General features: G+C 37.0%; 3 protein-coding genes, 1 non-coding gene and 1 pseudogene across 5 annotated transcripts; 2 read left to right on the top strand and 3 right to left on the bottom strand.

Moving 5' to 3' along the window:
* Nucleotides 1–322: 322 nt before the first annotated feature.
* LOC140771609 (probable disease resistance protein At1g61300) lies at nucleotides 323–6,009 on the bottom strand. The gene is made up of 3 exons (XM_073113162.1): nucleotides 5,966–6,009; nucleotides 3,319–3,383; nucleotides 323–3,196 (listed from the first exon to the last, which is right to left on the bottom strand). Exon 3 carries the CDS (start codon nucleotides 3,116–3,118, stop codon nucleotides 323–325), a length of 2,796 nt encoding a protein of 931 aa, XP_072969263.1. The 5' UTR covers nucleotides 3,119–3,196; nucleotides 3,319–3,383; nucleotides 5,966–6,009.
* An 857-nt stretch (nucleotides 6,010–6,866) lies between these two features.
* LOC140772487 (large ribosomal subunit protein uL22-like) lies at nucleotides 6,867–9,218 on the top strand. The gene is made up of 7 exons (XM_073114576.1): nucleotides 6,867–6,972; nucleotides 7,051–7,087; nucleotides 7,263–7,303; nucleotides 8,176–8,406; nucleotides 8,492–8,594; nucleotides 8,673–8,740; nucleotides 8,895–9,218. Exons 1-7 carry the CDS (start codon nucleotides 6,970–6,972, stop codon nucleotides 8,934–8,936), a joined length of 525 nt encoding a protein of 174 aa, XP_072970677.1. The 5' UTR covers nucleotides 6,867–6,969; the 3' UTR covers nucleotides 8,937–9,218.
* Nucleotides 7,745–7,871, top strand: LOC140772761 (small nucleolar RNA snoR74). Its single transcript, XR_012106338.1, has one exon. It is a non-coding gene; the product is annotated as a small nucleolar RNA snoR74 (small nucleolar RNA).
* Nucleotides 9,219–9,381: 163 nt separating the features above from the next.
* Nucleotides 9,382–11,285, bottom strand: LOC140772486 (uncharacterized protein At4g15970-like). Of its 2 annotated transcripts, none has more exons than XM_073114573.1 (3): nucleotides 10,882–11,285; nucleotides 10,040–10,405; nucleotides 9,382–9,915 (listed from the first exon to the last, which is right to left on the bottom strand). In XM_073114573.1, exons 1-3 carry the CDS (start codon nucleotides 11,149–11,151, stop codon nucleotides 9,433–9,435), a joined length of 1,119 nt encoding a protein of 372 aa, XP_072970674.1. In that variant the 5' UTR covers nucleotides 11,152–11,285; the 3' UTR covers nucleotides 9,382–9,432. The 2 variants fall into 2 exon arrangements, with proteins under 2 accessions (XP_072970674.1, XP_072970676.1); XM_073114575.1 differs by having other exon boundaries at nucleotides 10,888–11,285.
* Nucleotides 11,286–12,125: 840 nt separating this feature from the next.
* LOC140771608 (uncharacterized protein At4g15970-like) lies at nucleotides 12,126–13,438 on the bottom strand (annotated as a pseudogene).
* Between the last annotated feature and the right edge of the window lie 623 nt (nucleotides 13,439–14,061).

Below are 14,061 nucleotides of genomic sequence, written 5' to 3'. Positions count from 1 at the left end.
CTTGTTCTCAGGTGCGTTCGAACGCGGTGACTTGATTTTCATAGGTTGCGTTCGAGCGCGCAAAAGCACTTCTCTGTTTGTGTGAATGTATGCAGGGTGCATTCGAACGGCCTTGACTGTATTCGAACGCGCGCAAAAATAACACTCTTTGTCTGTGCAAACGTCTGTGCTCGTGTTTGAACGCGGCGTGAACGTAATGTGAACACGAAAACTTTTCTCCTTTAATCTTGTAATTATTTAATCTAAATACTTTCTAGATTTGTATAAATGCTGATGTACATGTATAAAAATAGTTCGAATATTTTGTACATAATTATCAACACTAAAAATGTAACCGTGCATAAACCCAATTAACGTTTTTATAAAACGGTCGGAGGGAAGTTTTGACACTGCTGTCTTCCCACTCTAAACCTTTCCAAATTCCTCTGGAAGATTTAATTGACCTTAATTTGCTCGGGATGTTACCTGGTCGGAATGGGAGCTTCTTCAACTTCGGACACTCAATGACACTGATGTTATGTAATTCAGGAAGGGCGAATGCGGAGTGGCAAATGGAAACCATCTCTGGCAGCCTACTTAAAATTATATTCCTGAGGTGAGGAAAAGTAGTGGTCGATGTGATTTCTTTCTCTTGTTCCTTTTCTACTGTATATGCAATTAGTTCCCTCATACTAGAACAATTATTTACCACTAGGGTCATAAGGCACGGGAGATGCAAAATCCATGAAACGCTCTTCAACATGTCACAATCAACTACATTTAAGAAGCGAAGAGCCGTAAACAGCTTGTTGGGAAGTACTCCCTTCCATAATATCTCTTCTAAGCAGTGCATCTTATAAATATCGAGGTTCTCAAGCGCTGGAAATTCCCATGTGGGTTGTTGATCGTTGTTACCTTCAATCACTATGTACTGGGTCACATTGCTCTTCGCAAAACAAAGTTCAGCTAAGTTTCCCTGAATTTGCTTGTCCCCAAGGAAGCTAGTCGACAAGGAGAAGGAAGTGGAATTCTCTAGATTGCTTATACCAAGCCACCGAACTGATACGTTAAACAACTCAATTAGTTTATCGAATTGTGATTTACCTTGTACCCAAATTCCAAGACCTTTTAGATCGTATAAGCACTCTAGCTCTTCCAACCATGTTGATGCCAATTCGGCCAAACCACCAATAATCCAATTTTGAAATAAGTCGAGAACCTGCAAAGACTTGAGTTTTGCAATAACACCTTGAGGTATAATATGGATTCCGGTATTCCGTAAAATCAGGAACTTGAGATTGACAAGAGATCCCAGCTCCTCAGGGAGAGACGGCATTTCATTATGTGAGAGGTTGAGGTATCGGAGCTGGACCAACCCACATATCTCTTTGGGAAAATGAATAAATCCACACTTGGAGAGGTCAAGATATGTGAGTGCAACTAGAGCTCCGAAATTATCTCCAAGCTCTCTCAAACTACGGTTACCTGAAAGCATCAAAGTGGTGAGTTTGGATGAGCAGGGTGTAGTTGCAATGGGAGGCAGTGCTTTAATATTACTCTGCATCAACGTTATCCTTTCTGCTTTACTCCAAATTTGCTGGTCACGTGGAGTCTCATGTTTAAAGACCATCCATTTGTTCTTGTTGTTCTTCCCCTCGTCGTGTGTTATCCACAATGCCATATCGCGTAACACATCATGCATCCTGACGATAGGAACTATTCTTTCACTCTTCCTTAATAGGCGTGTCGTAACTATTCTTTCACTCTCCTCTAATAAGCATGCTCTTGTCAGATACCCGATCTGAGTGTGCCCGTTGTTATATGCATCTGATATGTAGTCAAATTCTTTTATTAATCCTAATCCCATCCAGCATTCGATGAGTTCGACCTTGCTGATCCAATAATCCTCGGGCCACATTGAGCAAGACAAGAAACACTCTCTCAAGGTGTTAGACTTCAATTTATCATAACTGAACTTTAGTCTATGAAAAGTACTCTCTTCTTGATCCTCGACTTCATCGAGTCGCGACTTCTTAAGTAGATTAATTGCATCTTCCCATTCTCCTGGATCCTTCTTCTCGCACATGGCCCGACCGGTTATGACAAGAGCCAGTGGCAAGCCACGCAACTCCTTGACCACATCCTTTGCAAGACTTGATATTCGAGGATGAGATCTGATGGTTTCCTCGCCAACCTTCTCCAGGAAGAGGCGCCATGCGTCGTCATCGTTCAGGCACTCCACTTTGATCTTCTTTCTCACATCCATCTGCCCACAAATAGCTATTGATCGTGTGGTCAAGACCACCTTGCGCTTGTGTTCGCCGACTATCCCGAGCGGAAATGGGATTCCAACATCCAGCAGATCAAGGCGCCCCCAAAGGTCGTCCAAAAGCATGAGGAAACTTTGATTCCTCAGGAAATTGAAGATGATCTCAGCTTGTCTCGACACATCCTCGTGTTGCTGCAGGTGCAGGATCTCGACGATCTGCTTCTGAATTGTTTCTGTTGTACATGATTGAGAAGCTGTGACGAAGATCATGAAATCAAAAGCAGAGTCGCCAATAAAGGTGTCGTGGATTTGTTCCAAAAGGTGGGTCTTCCCAACTCCACCCATGCCCCAAATTCCGATCATCCCCACTTGGTCCTCTTTAATGTAGCGGAGCGTTTTTTTAAGATTTGGATTTGATGTCGATTTGGTAGGCACAGGCAACTTCGGGACAGGAGGCGGCACTGATGGCTTTGCCACCTCATTCCTTCTTTCATCATTTAACAACCTTTGCACATCCCGAAGCAACTCGGCGGCAGTTTTGCCGATGGTGTAGTTTGAACAACAATTAAGTGAGAAACGATTGAAGCATAAGCACCTCGGGGTATATTTCTCTAGTATCGCATCCAGTTGGGTTTTGGTAGTTTCCACCTCATCCAGCCACCGTTGTACTTGATGAGTTCGTATCTTGCCATTCCTTTCAGCTCTCTCGATATCTTCTTTGACGTCATCCTTCATGTCGAGCAGACGTTGGTGGGCGTTTTGCAGGTCTTTGACGTTGTCGCCAGCTTTAAACGAATACGTCATCTGCCGCTTCACAAAACTGAACAACGGAGCCAGGACGATGCCTACAATACTATTGAGAAGCTCCATGGATATCAAGGATGCTGCTCTTTAATTTTTCTTTTTTTATCTTCTCTTCTCTGTATGAGGACAATATATATTGGTGACCTGCAGTTAAGAGATGGAGAAAAAAGTGATGAAAATAAAATAAAAATGAAGAGGCTTTTTTTTATCAAGTAATAGTAAAAGATGGAGGATCATGATCACTGAAGAAGAGAATAAAAGCTCACCAGTAGCTGTCCCTTCTGACTGAACTCTCAAGTACGCCTTTTGACGTGCCTTCAACGACCAAGGGCTGCCAATGCCATGCAGGTATAGTATTCTTAGTTGTAATGGAATAATTTATATAGAAAGCAAGTTAAGGGAACATAAAAAAAGAGAATAAGAAACTTGAGAAAGTCTAGTTAGGAATGAAAGGATTCGATGGGCACTCTTCCTTTTTCATCTTTTTCTAAATAGAATTAGGTGCAAACTTATGCCCTTAGACTTAGTTAGGTGTATATGAAGCAATTAAAGCAGGTATTCTTGTACTAACATCAAAGAGAAAAGAAAATTGACGAACGCAAGTAAGGTATAATGGAATACCTCATCAATGAAGCAAATAGAGGTTCGCGTACTAACATTAAAGAGAACGAGAAGACTGTTAAGAATAAAATGACCACCTTCAAGGGATTATTTTTGGAGGATCTCAAGTATATTAAATCCGTAATATATAATATTTGCAATATAACATGATTAGTTTATTTAAAGGATTTTTATATAATTACCGTATATAAAACTTTCAAATAAAAGAGAATAGTGCAATCGCATGATATCTGTTTGCATTTTCTACTTAACCAATTAATTCTCTGTGGTTTGGACTAAAGTTCGGCTGCTATATTTTCTATCATATTTTATGAATCTATAGATCGAATTTAAAAATTTTTATTAGAGATAAATCTGAAAATAAATTGAACAAATTTTCTAATACATGTAATAAAATATTTAATTTAATTAAATATGATAGAAAAAATAATAATTACATTTTAGTCAAGATCATAGAGACAAACGTCAAAGAGTAAAGTATAATTTACCTTTAAAAATATCATAATTGTTACTGCATTCTTGAGAATATTATAATTGGTGCATAAATCGTTGCACTTCTTTAAAAATATCATTCAATTAGTAAAATCTAACTAATCATAATTGAAACCAAATTTACATTAAAGAAAACCATTTTGCTACTATAAATTATTTTAGAATTAATTATACGTTAAGAAAATATAATTATTGCACTTAGTCTAAACCACCACTGGGGAGTTGAGTACTTAAATTAAAAATACAGGAGGGGATAGTTTTCTAGGATTGAAAGGAACCATAAGCAAGTAAAGTTCGATTTCTCTCATTATTTTAAATGGTTCAAAGGTTAAAAAATAGTATTTTAGTCGTTTATGTGTTGTTTTTTCTAATCGGCGAACTCTTGACTTTACAAAATTAGTCATAATGTAATTTCTCTAAATTTTTGTATGATCTATGAGATAATGCCTTTATTGATTGGATGATTGACCAAGCTAGTTGCAAAGATTAAAAAAGGAAATTGTCTCACATTCAAAGTTGTTCATACGACTTAGAAAGTTCAAGTTCATTCACTTGTATACTCTGTGAAGATCGGATCTTCAATTGCATATAAATATACTTCGAATGTTCAAAATTTGTGTAAACATCTCTGAACAAATATTCTCTTGAGAACTTAGAAGATCTAGCGTTCGAACGTAGTTGCAAAAGTTTCTGTTTTCAATCTAGTCTAAGGGTTGAACTGCTTACTTTTCGGGGGAGCTATAGAATGGGAGTCATTCATGAGGATTTAATACTTCATCTTATTAGAGCTTTACTATATTAAAGATTCTATTAGACATCATTTTTTAAAGACCGGACTACGACCTTGAGTGTAGCTAAGATTATGTTCCTACCTTAGTGAAGCATTGAAGAGGAGTCAATGCAAGGACTATCAAGATGATTGCAGATAATATTAATCAGATTGTAAGTATTTTGTAGGACTATCAAGTAGACTCATCATTCACGAACAACTTGTATCCAGCTCAAATTTTATTTGAAATTTACTTGGATTAATAAATGAGCCGAACATGAGCCAAAATTTGAGCTCAATATATTAACGAGTTAAACATGAGAACACTAGCAAGGCATAGATATTGATTCTCAATTTAGCTATTATTTTTAATGTATCTGTGGTATAATAATGTTATGGCTTATGACATATAATTCCTTTGATCATTTGTTAAGTGAATAGAGCTTATTTGGTTCTAAATGAACTAAATAAGTTGTGTTTTGAACGAGATTGCAAGCTCAAATTCTATTTAAGATGAACATGAGCTAGAATTTTACCTCGAATTTTACCTCGTATTGGAGTTTGATAAATTTAATTTCAAAAAGAACACGAGCAAGGTCTAAGTTGCTTATGTTCAGCTTTTTGCCACCCCTTAGTATTTGATAACCGTTGTATTTTATAGTGCTTAGTTTAATTTTTAAATAAGAAATCTTTAGTCTTTCACCTTCGATTGATAAGGGTTATATCTTATCATTCTAAATGAAATTCATCTTCTAAAGCTTAATAATATATTCAATTTATATATGGGGTTAATTTTAACAATAATTGGTTAGAAATATCCTATTAAAAATTAACGATAATACTAATTCTGGGAGGGTTAAAAACAAATTGACTAATAATTATAATATTTTAAAGAGGCAACAGTAACTATGATGTTTATCTATAAGAGATCGAGAAAAAAACAAATGGAGAAAGAAAGATAAAGAGGCGTTTCTTCTTACTAAGTAGCTTGAAATTGGAGGATGAAAATTTAAGAAGAGAAGAAAGCTCACCGGCTACCAAAGTCGATGACAAACAATGCGAACCCAATACCAATGCCAATGCCGATGCCAATGCTGATGCCGAGATACTTTATATATAGGAAGCAAAGAGAATAAGAAAATTGAGGAACGTAAGTTAGGAATGTAACGGTGGATACTCTTTCTTTTAAACTTTTTTTTTTCTTTAGAGCATTAGGTCCAGACTTGTGCCTTGGAATACTCTATATATATGATAATATGAAGCAAGCAAGGGATTCTTGTACTAACATCAAGATATTAGGAAATTGAGGAATGAAGTAAGGTATAAGATTCAAACTTGTACCTTTATTGTAGGCATAATAAAATACCTCATTAATTAAAAAATATATATATCAATGAAGCATGTAGAGAGAAGGAGAAAATTGACCAACATATGTTAGGAATAAAATGATGAATTTCAAAGTGGTTATTTTTAGAGGATTTGAAGTATACTAATTCCATTATATAAGAAATCATCAGTTTTTTTTTTTTTTTTTTTTTGTGGGGGGGGGGGGGGGGGGGGTGTCAAAACTAATGGTAGAGATAGTTTTATATTAAAATTGTTCTACTTATAATTGCTTTATCTTTCTTTATTTTGAAATTTTAAAGTGTTTAAAATTTAAAAGTAAGAAAGATTGAAGTGAAACAAGGACAACACAAAGGTGATTTTTAAAAAAGAAAAGAATAATAATTTTGGTCATTTATTATTAAAAAATTAATGTCTATTAATCAGTTATTAGAATTTTGACCGGAGCTGTGAATTGTTTATTCGCTTTAATTATTCCTAGTCGAGCTTGAGATTAACCGGAATTAGGATTTGGCTTAGTTCCGGCTTGCTTATAGAACGAGTGAGCTGAGTCAGAAGCGAGTCGAGTTTATAAATCGTTTCACCCGGGCCGTGAAGCGAACCCAAATCTAGGGTTTTAAAGGGAGAAAGTTGTGGAGCCGCCGCATTTTGGACTCTGCCTTCTTCGCAGCAGAGCTCGAGAGAAGCGGTCATGGTAGAATCCCTTCTCTCTCGATCTTGGTTTCGGTTTTTTGTTTGTGATTCCTTCTGACGCCGTAGTTTGTGATCGCAGGTGAAGTACTCGAGAGAGCCGGCGAATCCCACCAAGTGTAAGATCTTCTGCTTTGTTTTGCTTCAAATTCTCGTCTTTCTTCTCTACCTCTCCGAATTCAGGGGTAGAGTACGGAAAATAGACACCTTTTTGAGCTATTTGCTGGAATTTGGTGGTGGACTTTTTACTGTTTGGATTTAATCTTTTGCTTTCATATTTTATTTTTCTTGCAGCCTCCAAGGCCATGGGCCGGGACTTGAGGGTTCACTTCAAGGTGTGTGACTTCTCATCTTGACAGTGTCGATACCTCTATTCTGTAGAGATTTTGATCTTTAGATGTGTATTTTAAGTGCAATGTTTGAGTGCTTAATTTTATTGTAATGGATAGATTTAGCTAATAGTTTCCATCGCCCTACGAGAATAAGTTTTTTTTTATATATAAATCTGTATAAGTTTGCTTCAATTTATGAGATAAGTTTTGACTTAATAGCGCAGTAGTTTTAGCTGCAAATCCAACTAGTGCTTTAGTACATATGATTTCGAATTGTTGGCTTGTGATGATATATAAAGTTACTTTCGTATATCTGAATGATGACGCTCTAAAATGAGATTGTTATCTTTCTAGGATGGGCAAGTCATCTTCAATAAAGATTGTTTTCTATTTTTGTTGGAAAAAACTTAGATTTTGATTAATTGAGGCTCCTACTACCTAAAGAAGAAAGCAGGGTTCTGTTTCTTCATAAGCAGTTCTCTCGTAATCTTTAGGAAAAACGAAATGCAAGGTTATTGGGTGAACCTTTGGAAACTATATGACAAAAGGTTCAGTAAACAATGCTACATAAAATAGTAGTTTTTTTTTGTAATTATGTTCTTTCCTTTCCCCTGTTTTCATTTAATTGTTGTCACAATGATGCTTTTAGCTTTATGAGTCCGTTCAGGACAGGTCTTCTATATGTGGTTTTTCTCGTCTCCCTTTCTCTCTCTTACTCTAGTTAACAGATTCTAAGCAATTAAAATGTCATTATATGCTGCACAACCTGTGCTCCTGTAATGCCATTTACATACTATAATCAATCTACATCTTTCTCATCAATTTATCTATTATTATGACTATTTATTAATGTTAATGACTAATGTTTTCTGCAGAATACCCGCGAGACAGCCTTTGCAATTAGGAAGCTGCCTCTGGCGAAGGCTAAAAGATACCTTGAAGACGTAATTGCTCACAAGCAGGCCATTCCATTCCGTAGGTTCTGCAGGGGTGTAGGACGTACAGGTCAAGCTAAGGTTCGCCAGTCAAATGGACAGGGACGCTGGCCTGCCAAATCTGCCAGATTTATTTTGGATCTGCTCAAGAACGCTGAAAGCAATGCTGATGTACGTTATCTTCCATAGTGCCATTTAGTTTATAACTAAGCACCTTCTTTGTGCCAAAAATATGAGTTCATCCACTTTTTGGCAGGTCAAAGGTTTGGATGTAGATACTCTCTACATATCACATATCCAGGTGAACCAGGCCCAGAAGCAGAGGCGCCGCACATATCGTGCTCACGGGCGAATAAATCGTGAGTTCCTCTTTTTAACAGGTTGATCCTTTTTTGATTTCTTTTGGCTTAAGATTTAATCATTCTGCATTATTGCAGCTTATATGTCCTCTCCATGTCACATTGAATTGGTTTTGTCTGAGAAGGAAGAGGCAGTAAAGAAAGAGGTATTTCCCTTCTGTTTTGTTTCTTCTGTAATCATGCATCTTGTGCTCATCTAGAATATAATGACCACAAATTCTTCAAAGGTCTTATTTGACTGCTGCGTTCTTTACAGAAGCAAGTCCATGTTTGTGATTTGATTATATTTTGTATGTGCAGCCTGAGACACAGATTGCGCCTAGGAAGACCAAGAACACCTAAGTCCTGTTCAGTGGAGCTTCTTCCTGAAACTGTTATGGACTAGTTTTGCGTTGAAATTTCTGTCACTGTTTCTGTCAAGAGATGGAGTTTACGCCGACTTGGAAACAAAGATTTTTGTTGGGGTTTTAGTTTGCATTAATTAGATCATATATTTCCAGTTAAACTTATACTCTATATTCTGTGACGGTTGAAGTATCATTAAGATAGAGGGCTTCTTGTTATGTTAAGAGTTGTACTCATGGATCTTTGTTTTTGATTTAAGCGGGATGTTTTTTGTGTTTATTACTTTCTTGCAGCAACGTATGATTTAGCCTATCTAATTTGATTGATTCACATCTAATTTGATTGTATGAGATTATACGTATAAATATTTCATACAATGTTTTTGGAGCTTCAGAATTAGTAGTCTCATCATCCAGCTGACAACTGACATAGCAATCTGTCATTGAAAAAACGAATGAATACTGTAGGATTTATTACATGTCATACAAAGTTCTCAATGAATACATCTACCTGGAACTCTCCAAGAAAAATCACTCATTCTCCTCTCTGCTAACTGAGCTTTATATCCCTTCCAGTCCTCAAGAACATTTCTTAGGTCAAACAGCTTATTCTCTAGCCCAATGCAGCAATTTGCGTGCATGGTACAGATCTTATTCAGATCCTTGCCATGCTGACAAAATCCACCAAAATAAGTTGTGTCCAAGAATTGTATCTTAACATGAAGCTTTGCAGAAATTTCACCCTTGGTCTTGTCGAAAACATATTGCTCATGATGACCAGGAAATCTTTCCCTGGCCAGTCGCCAGTTCTTGTAGAACTCTACTGTCTTCTTGCTGGACTTCACATAGAGGAATCCTCCATTAGGGTAGTTTCCTAAAGAATTTGGATCTCCGATGTAAAAATCAGTAGACATGATGATGTGCGCATCAGGTTGAATGTGTTGAAAGGGCTCTCGGAACCACACAATATCCACATCCTGCGAAACAATTTTATCATGTCAAAGAAAGAAATTGAATATAGTGCTGATAAGAAGTGAATTCCTCAATTACTCTAAAAGCAAATGTTTTATATTTTGATCTATTACAAATTATTATGCATACCGTGAATAAGAAGTTGTATCCGAACTCTAGAATACTTTGCTGAAACTTATTCCTTCCCCACATCATTTCAAGGTAGTCTTTTTTCATGTATGACTGCTCAGAAGTGAAGTCAAAGCCCGGTATCTTGAGGAAGTAGCAAAGATGATGCACAGCTTTGCATCTGTCAAATGCCTTTGGATCCATGGCTACAATGATCAGATGCTTTAGAAGATGCTCTATCTGTTCTCCTTGATGGAAGCTCTCGAGGAAGAGATCGAGAAAGGAATTCGGCGCTGCCCATGCTTCATTGATCGCAGTCATCAAGATTGTTTTGTCAACCATAGCTGCTCTTTTCAGTAGCTGCAATAGATCTTGAGATGGCTCTGTCTGTTGATAAAATTTAAAACTTTTCCTGGTGAGGTAAAGATCTGAGTATCTAGTAAATGAGGAACTCTTTCTTGACTCCCAAACATAATCTATCTAAAGGTAATTAAGATATACTTCTACAATTATAGGCATGGGATGTTTGCATTCATTTAATGAGTTACTGAATATGAAATGATTTTAGATTTTGACAGGCTTTAGGAAATTAATTGTAGTACTTCTAGAATATATTTGTAACATTTTTTTTTTCATCTTTTATGAATCATACTGTTTCATTTAAATTGGACAAAGACATATGAACCAACTGAATCAGAATTGCATGAGATAAATGATCATGATTACTACAGAAGAATCCTAAGATCAATATATTTTTTCTCTCCAAATTCTGGAAAGGAAACAAAAGATTTCCTAGTTCACCAAAAGAACAACTAGAAGATGAATCTAGATGAACATAATAATATAAATGAAGAGTGGCATACCATAACCTTTTTAGTTGAAGCAGAGGGAGCCCTCTTTGTTTTGTTCACAAACTTGGTGTGATCAATCTTTGGTTTGCTAACAACCTCTTTGATATAAGACATCTTATCATCACTAGCTTTGCCATTAGAATCCATCTGAGTTTCTCTGCTCCAAGTTGATGATAGCTTTGATGACCTTTCACCCAAGTCTGCTGATAGGTAAAGGAACAAGCAAACAGTGGCCATGGCTGCCCCAAGGAGGAGATATTTGCGAAACTGAACAGGTTTCATGTTGTTGATCACCTTTGGATGCCAAAACTTTCTTTTGGCTAAGAAAGAAAGAGATAAAGGAAGAGGAGAAGAATAGGAAGAAGAAACAAAGATGCCAAGTCAAGTTTGCTGTCTGAAACTAGGTATGGTTAGAGGTCAATTCCAAAAGCTGATGCAAGTAGCCTTTAGTTTGGACTCTTATACTGAGAAATAATTAGTTGATTGGTTCATAGAGAGACACATTGATCAACAAAAGGAAAGGATTGGGAATGGGATGTGGATTAAGATTAGTTTAAATGGTAAAATTAATCTTGTGGTCCATGTCTTGATTGTGACCTAATAATATAAAAGTTCCCACTTCCAATCAAACCGAGCTCCATAATCATTCTCCCTTTTTTTTTCTTTCCTTATGCCAATAATTCCACAGTTCTTGGTATAAAAAATTTAAAAAACCAATGTAATAATCTTCGGTTAGTTAAAGACTGACCGTTAAATTTTTATATTTTTAAAAACAAATAAGAGAGAAGTAAAGATTGTTGACTATGTACGCCAACTTTAAGCTTGTTAAAGATATCATAAAGTATAAGAAGGAACGTACCATTTATTCCTGTGTCAACTCTTCATCCTCGTTCAGAGTTGTTTACAATTCCAGTCCAATTTTTTTATTTCTCAAGTAACGTAAAGAATTGTTCAGGGTCATGTTCTTGGATCTGGAGTTGACCTACCTGCCTGGACTTTCAAAATAAATATATGCAAAAGATTCAATAACGAGAACAACAATTATGCTTTAGTTAATGAGCAATCACACGATAATTCTATAGAATATCTCATGCAAGGAAGCATATTAAAACCTAATTAATTTGTGGTCCTACTATCTTGGGTCTTGCTATGTATAATTCCACTCAAAATACTGTATAGTTTTTAATTCAACCTGGATGTGAATCCTACAGTATGGTTGTAGGCAGCCATAAACTCCTCCTCTACTGCATGCTGCATCATATAATGCATCTAGTTGGAACTCTCCACGTAGCCACCCGTCTCTCCTCCTCCGTCGACAAAGCCATGTAGTTCTTCCAGTCCTCCATAACATTCCTCAGATCATGAAGTTTGTTCTGAAGCCCAACACAACAATTTGCATGCATTGTGCAAATCTTGCTCAGATCTTTGCCATGGCTACAGAATCCGCCGCAAATATCTGTGGGAATGAACCGAAACCTCACTCGGAAGCGATGGACGAGCTCACGCTTGATCTTGTTGAAGACGCTCTGCTCGTGTTTGTTAGGGAATCGTGCCTTGGATTCGTACCAGTACTTGAGCATCTCCGCGTTCTTCCTAGTGGATTTGACGTAGAAGAGTCCGGTGTTTGGGAAGTTTGCAAGATCTTTGGGATCACCGGAGAAGAAATCGCATGAGGTCGTTAGATCCGCGAGAACTGTTATGTGTTTGAAGGGATTCCTGAACCAAAGGACGTCAATATCCTGTGCAAATTAAGGAAAGAAAGATCATTGTCTTTTTTAATTCTTCTCAAGGGAGTTTCAGTATATTTAGGTTAGAAAGTGTTTTTAAAGGTATCTTAGTAATTCCATTCTTAGAGTCGCATTATCATAGTCTAGGTCAACTATAATCAGTCAAAAAGGATAAAATGGATTATAAATAGTTTAAAGTATGGGGTGGTGTTAGAAAAATTTCCTGATGAGTTACGTGCACGAACCGTAAAGAGGAAGTTGTATCCGAGCTCTAGAATACGGCGCTGAAGCTTGAGCTTGCTCCAAACCAATTCGATGCAGCCTTTGCTCATTAACACCTTCTCGGAAGTGAAGTCGGTGCCGTTTACCTTAAGGAGGTAGCAGTGAGGGTGCAGACTTTTGCATCTCTCGAACGCCTTGGGATCCATTGCCACGATAATTAGATGCTGCAAGAGATGCTCAATTTGTTCACCATTGTGGAAGCTCTCGAGGAAGACATCGAGTAGGGAATTCGGCGCCGCCCATGCTCCGTTCACCGAGGTCATTATGATCGTCTTATCATCTGTTGCTGCTCTTCATAACAAGGGCACCAAATCTTGAAATGGTGCCTGTTTTCAAAACAAGAAAGAATTATATATCTAATGCTGAAGCTTAACATAATTAATTAAGAGAATCTAAAAGATACTAACCTCTTCAGTAGGAACAACCTTTGTGTTATTAACCTCTTCAATGCAAGGACCCATCTGGGTTCCATTAATATTCCAAGCCATCTTCTCTAATGATCTCCCACTTGGGTTTGCAGAGAGGTAATAAGATATCATCAGAACAGTGGCCACTGCCATCCCAAGTAGGAATGATATCAGAGGTTGCAGGTTGTTAATGCTGCTACTGCTCATCTTCTTCTATGAACAAGTGTGAAAAAAAAAATAGATGAAGAAGAAACAACCCAAAGAAATTTCTTGTGTGTATATTGTTCTTCCTTTGTTCTGTAATACAAGAGTTTTATACAGGTAAGGAAAAATTAATTGCTTGCTAATTATTCCAAATCCCCATTATGCCAGATTGCAGAGTAATCGTTTTCCTTTAATAACTCCAAATCTCCATTTTGTAGTATTGCAGAGTGATTAACTTTCCTTTTAATACTCCCCCTCAAGTTAGGAGTGTGAATGTCAAGACGATGCACGACATCAAGATGTGATCTTCTTGGTTGCTGCATAAACTGACTAAGAGTAGAGATAATATATGAGATCGCTGGTCTTGTGACGGTAATAAAAATTAACTTTCCAACTAATCCTGTGATAAGTGTAATTAGTGACTCCTTTTATTTATTTTGGCTAAACTTAATGACCAATCAGCTGCGTTATTTGGAGGTGTCACTTTAGATGGTCTAAACCGTGGGTCCTCATGTAGCAATCGCCACTTCCCTGGCGGCCCAACCGAAGAAGGCCCAACTCTCTCGGAGCAC

The sequence above is a fragment of the Typha angustifolia genome, chromosome 12, assembly GCF_048772165.1.
Source record: "Typha angustifolia cultivar Huaian chromosome 12, ASM4877216v1, whole genome shotgun sequence".
In the NCBI taxonomy this organism is placed as follows: Eukaryota; Viridiplantae; Streptophyta; class Magnoliopsida; order Poales; family Typhaceae; genus Typha; species Typha angustifolia.
Note: the sequence above shows the minus strand (reverse complement) of the source record. Positions and strands in the feature narration are given on the sequence as shown.

Excerpts from the sequence above, each read along its gene's own strand:
- LOC140771609 (XM_073113162.1), bottom strand. The coding sequence starts at position 3,118 with ATGGAGCTTCTCAATAGTATTGTAGGCATCGTCCTGGCTCCGTTGTTC.
- LOC140772487 (XM_073114576.1), top strand. Across the intron at positions 7,304-8,175 it reads ACTTGAGGGTTCACTTCAAG|AATACCCGCGAGACAGCCTT; the intron begins GTGTGTGACTTC and ends TGTTTTCTGCAG. Across the intron at positions 8,741-8,894 it reads AAGAGGCAGTAAAGAAAGAG|CCTGAGACACAGATTGCGCC; the intron begins GTATTTCCCTTC and ends TTGTATGTGCAG.
- LOC140772486 (XM_073114573.1), bottom strand. The coding sequence starts at position 11,151 with ATGAAACCTGTTCAGTTTCGCAAATATCTCCTCCTTGGGGCAGCCATG. Across the intron at positions 10,406-10,881 it reads CTTCAACTAAAAAGGTTATG|ACAGAGCCATCTCAAGATCT; the intron begins GTATGCCACTCT and ends TTTTATCAACAG. Across the intron at positions 9,916-10,039 it reads GATACAACTTCTTATTCACG|GATGTGGATATTGTGTGGTT; the intron begins GTATGCATAATA and ends ATTGTTTCGCAG.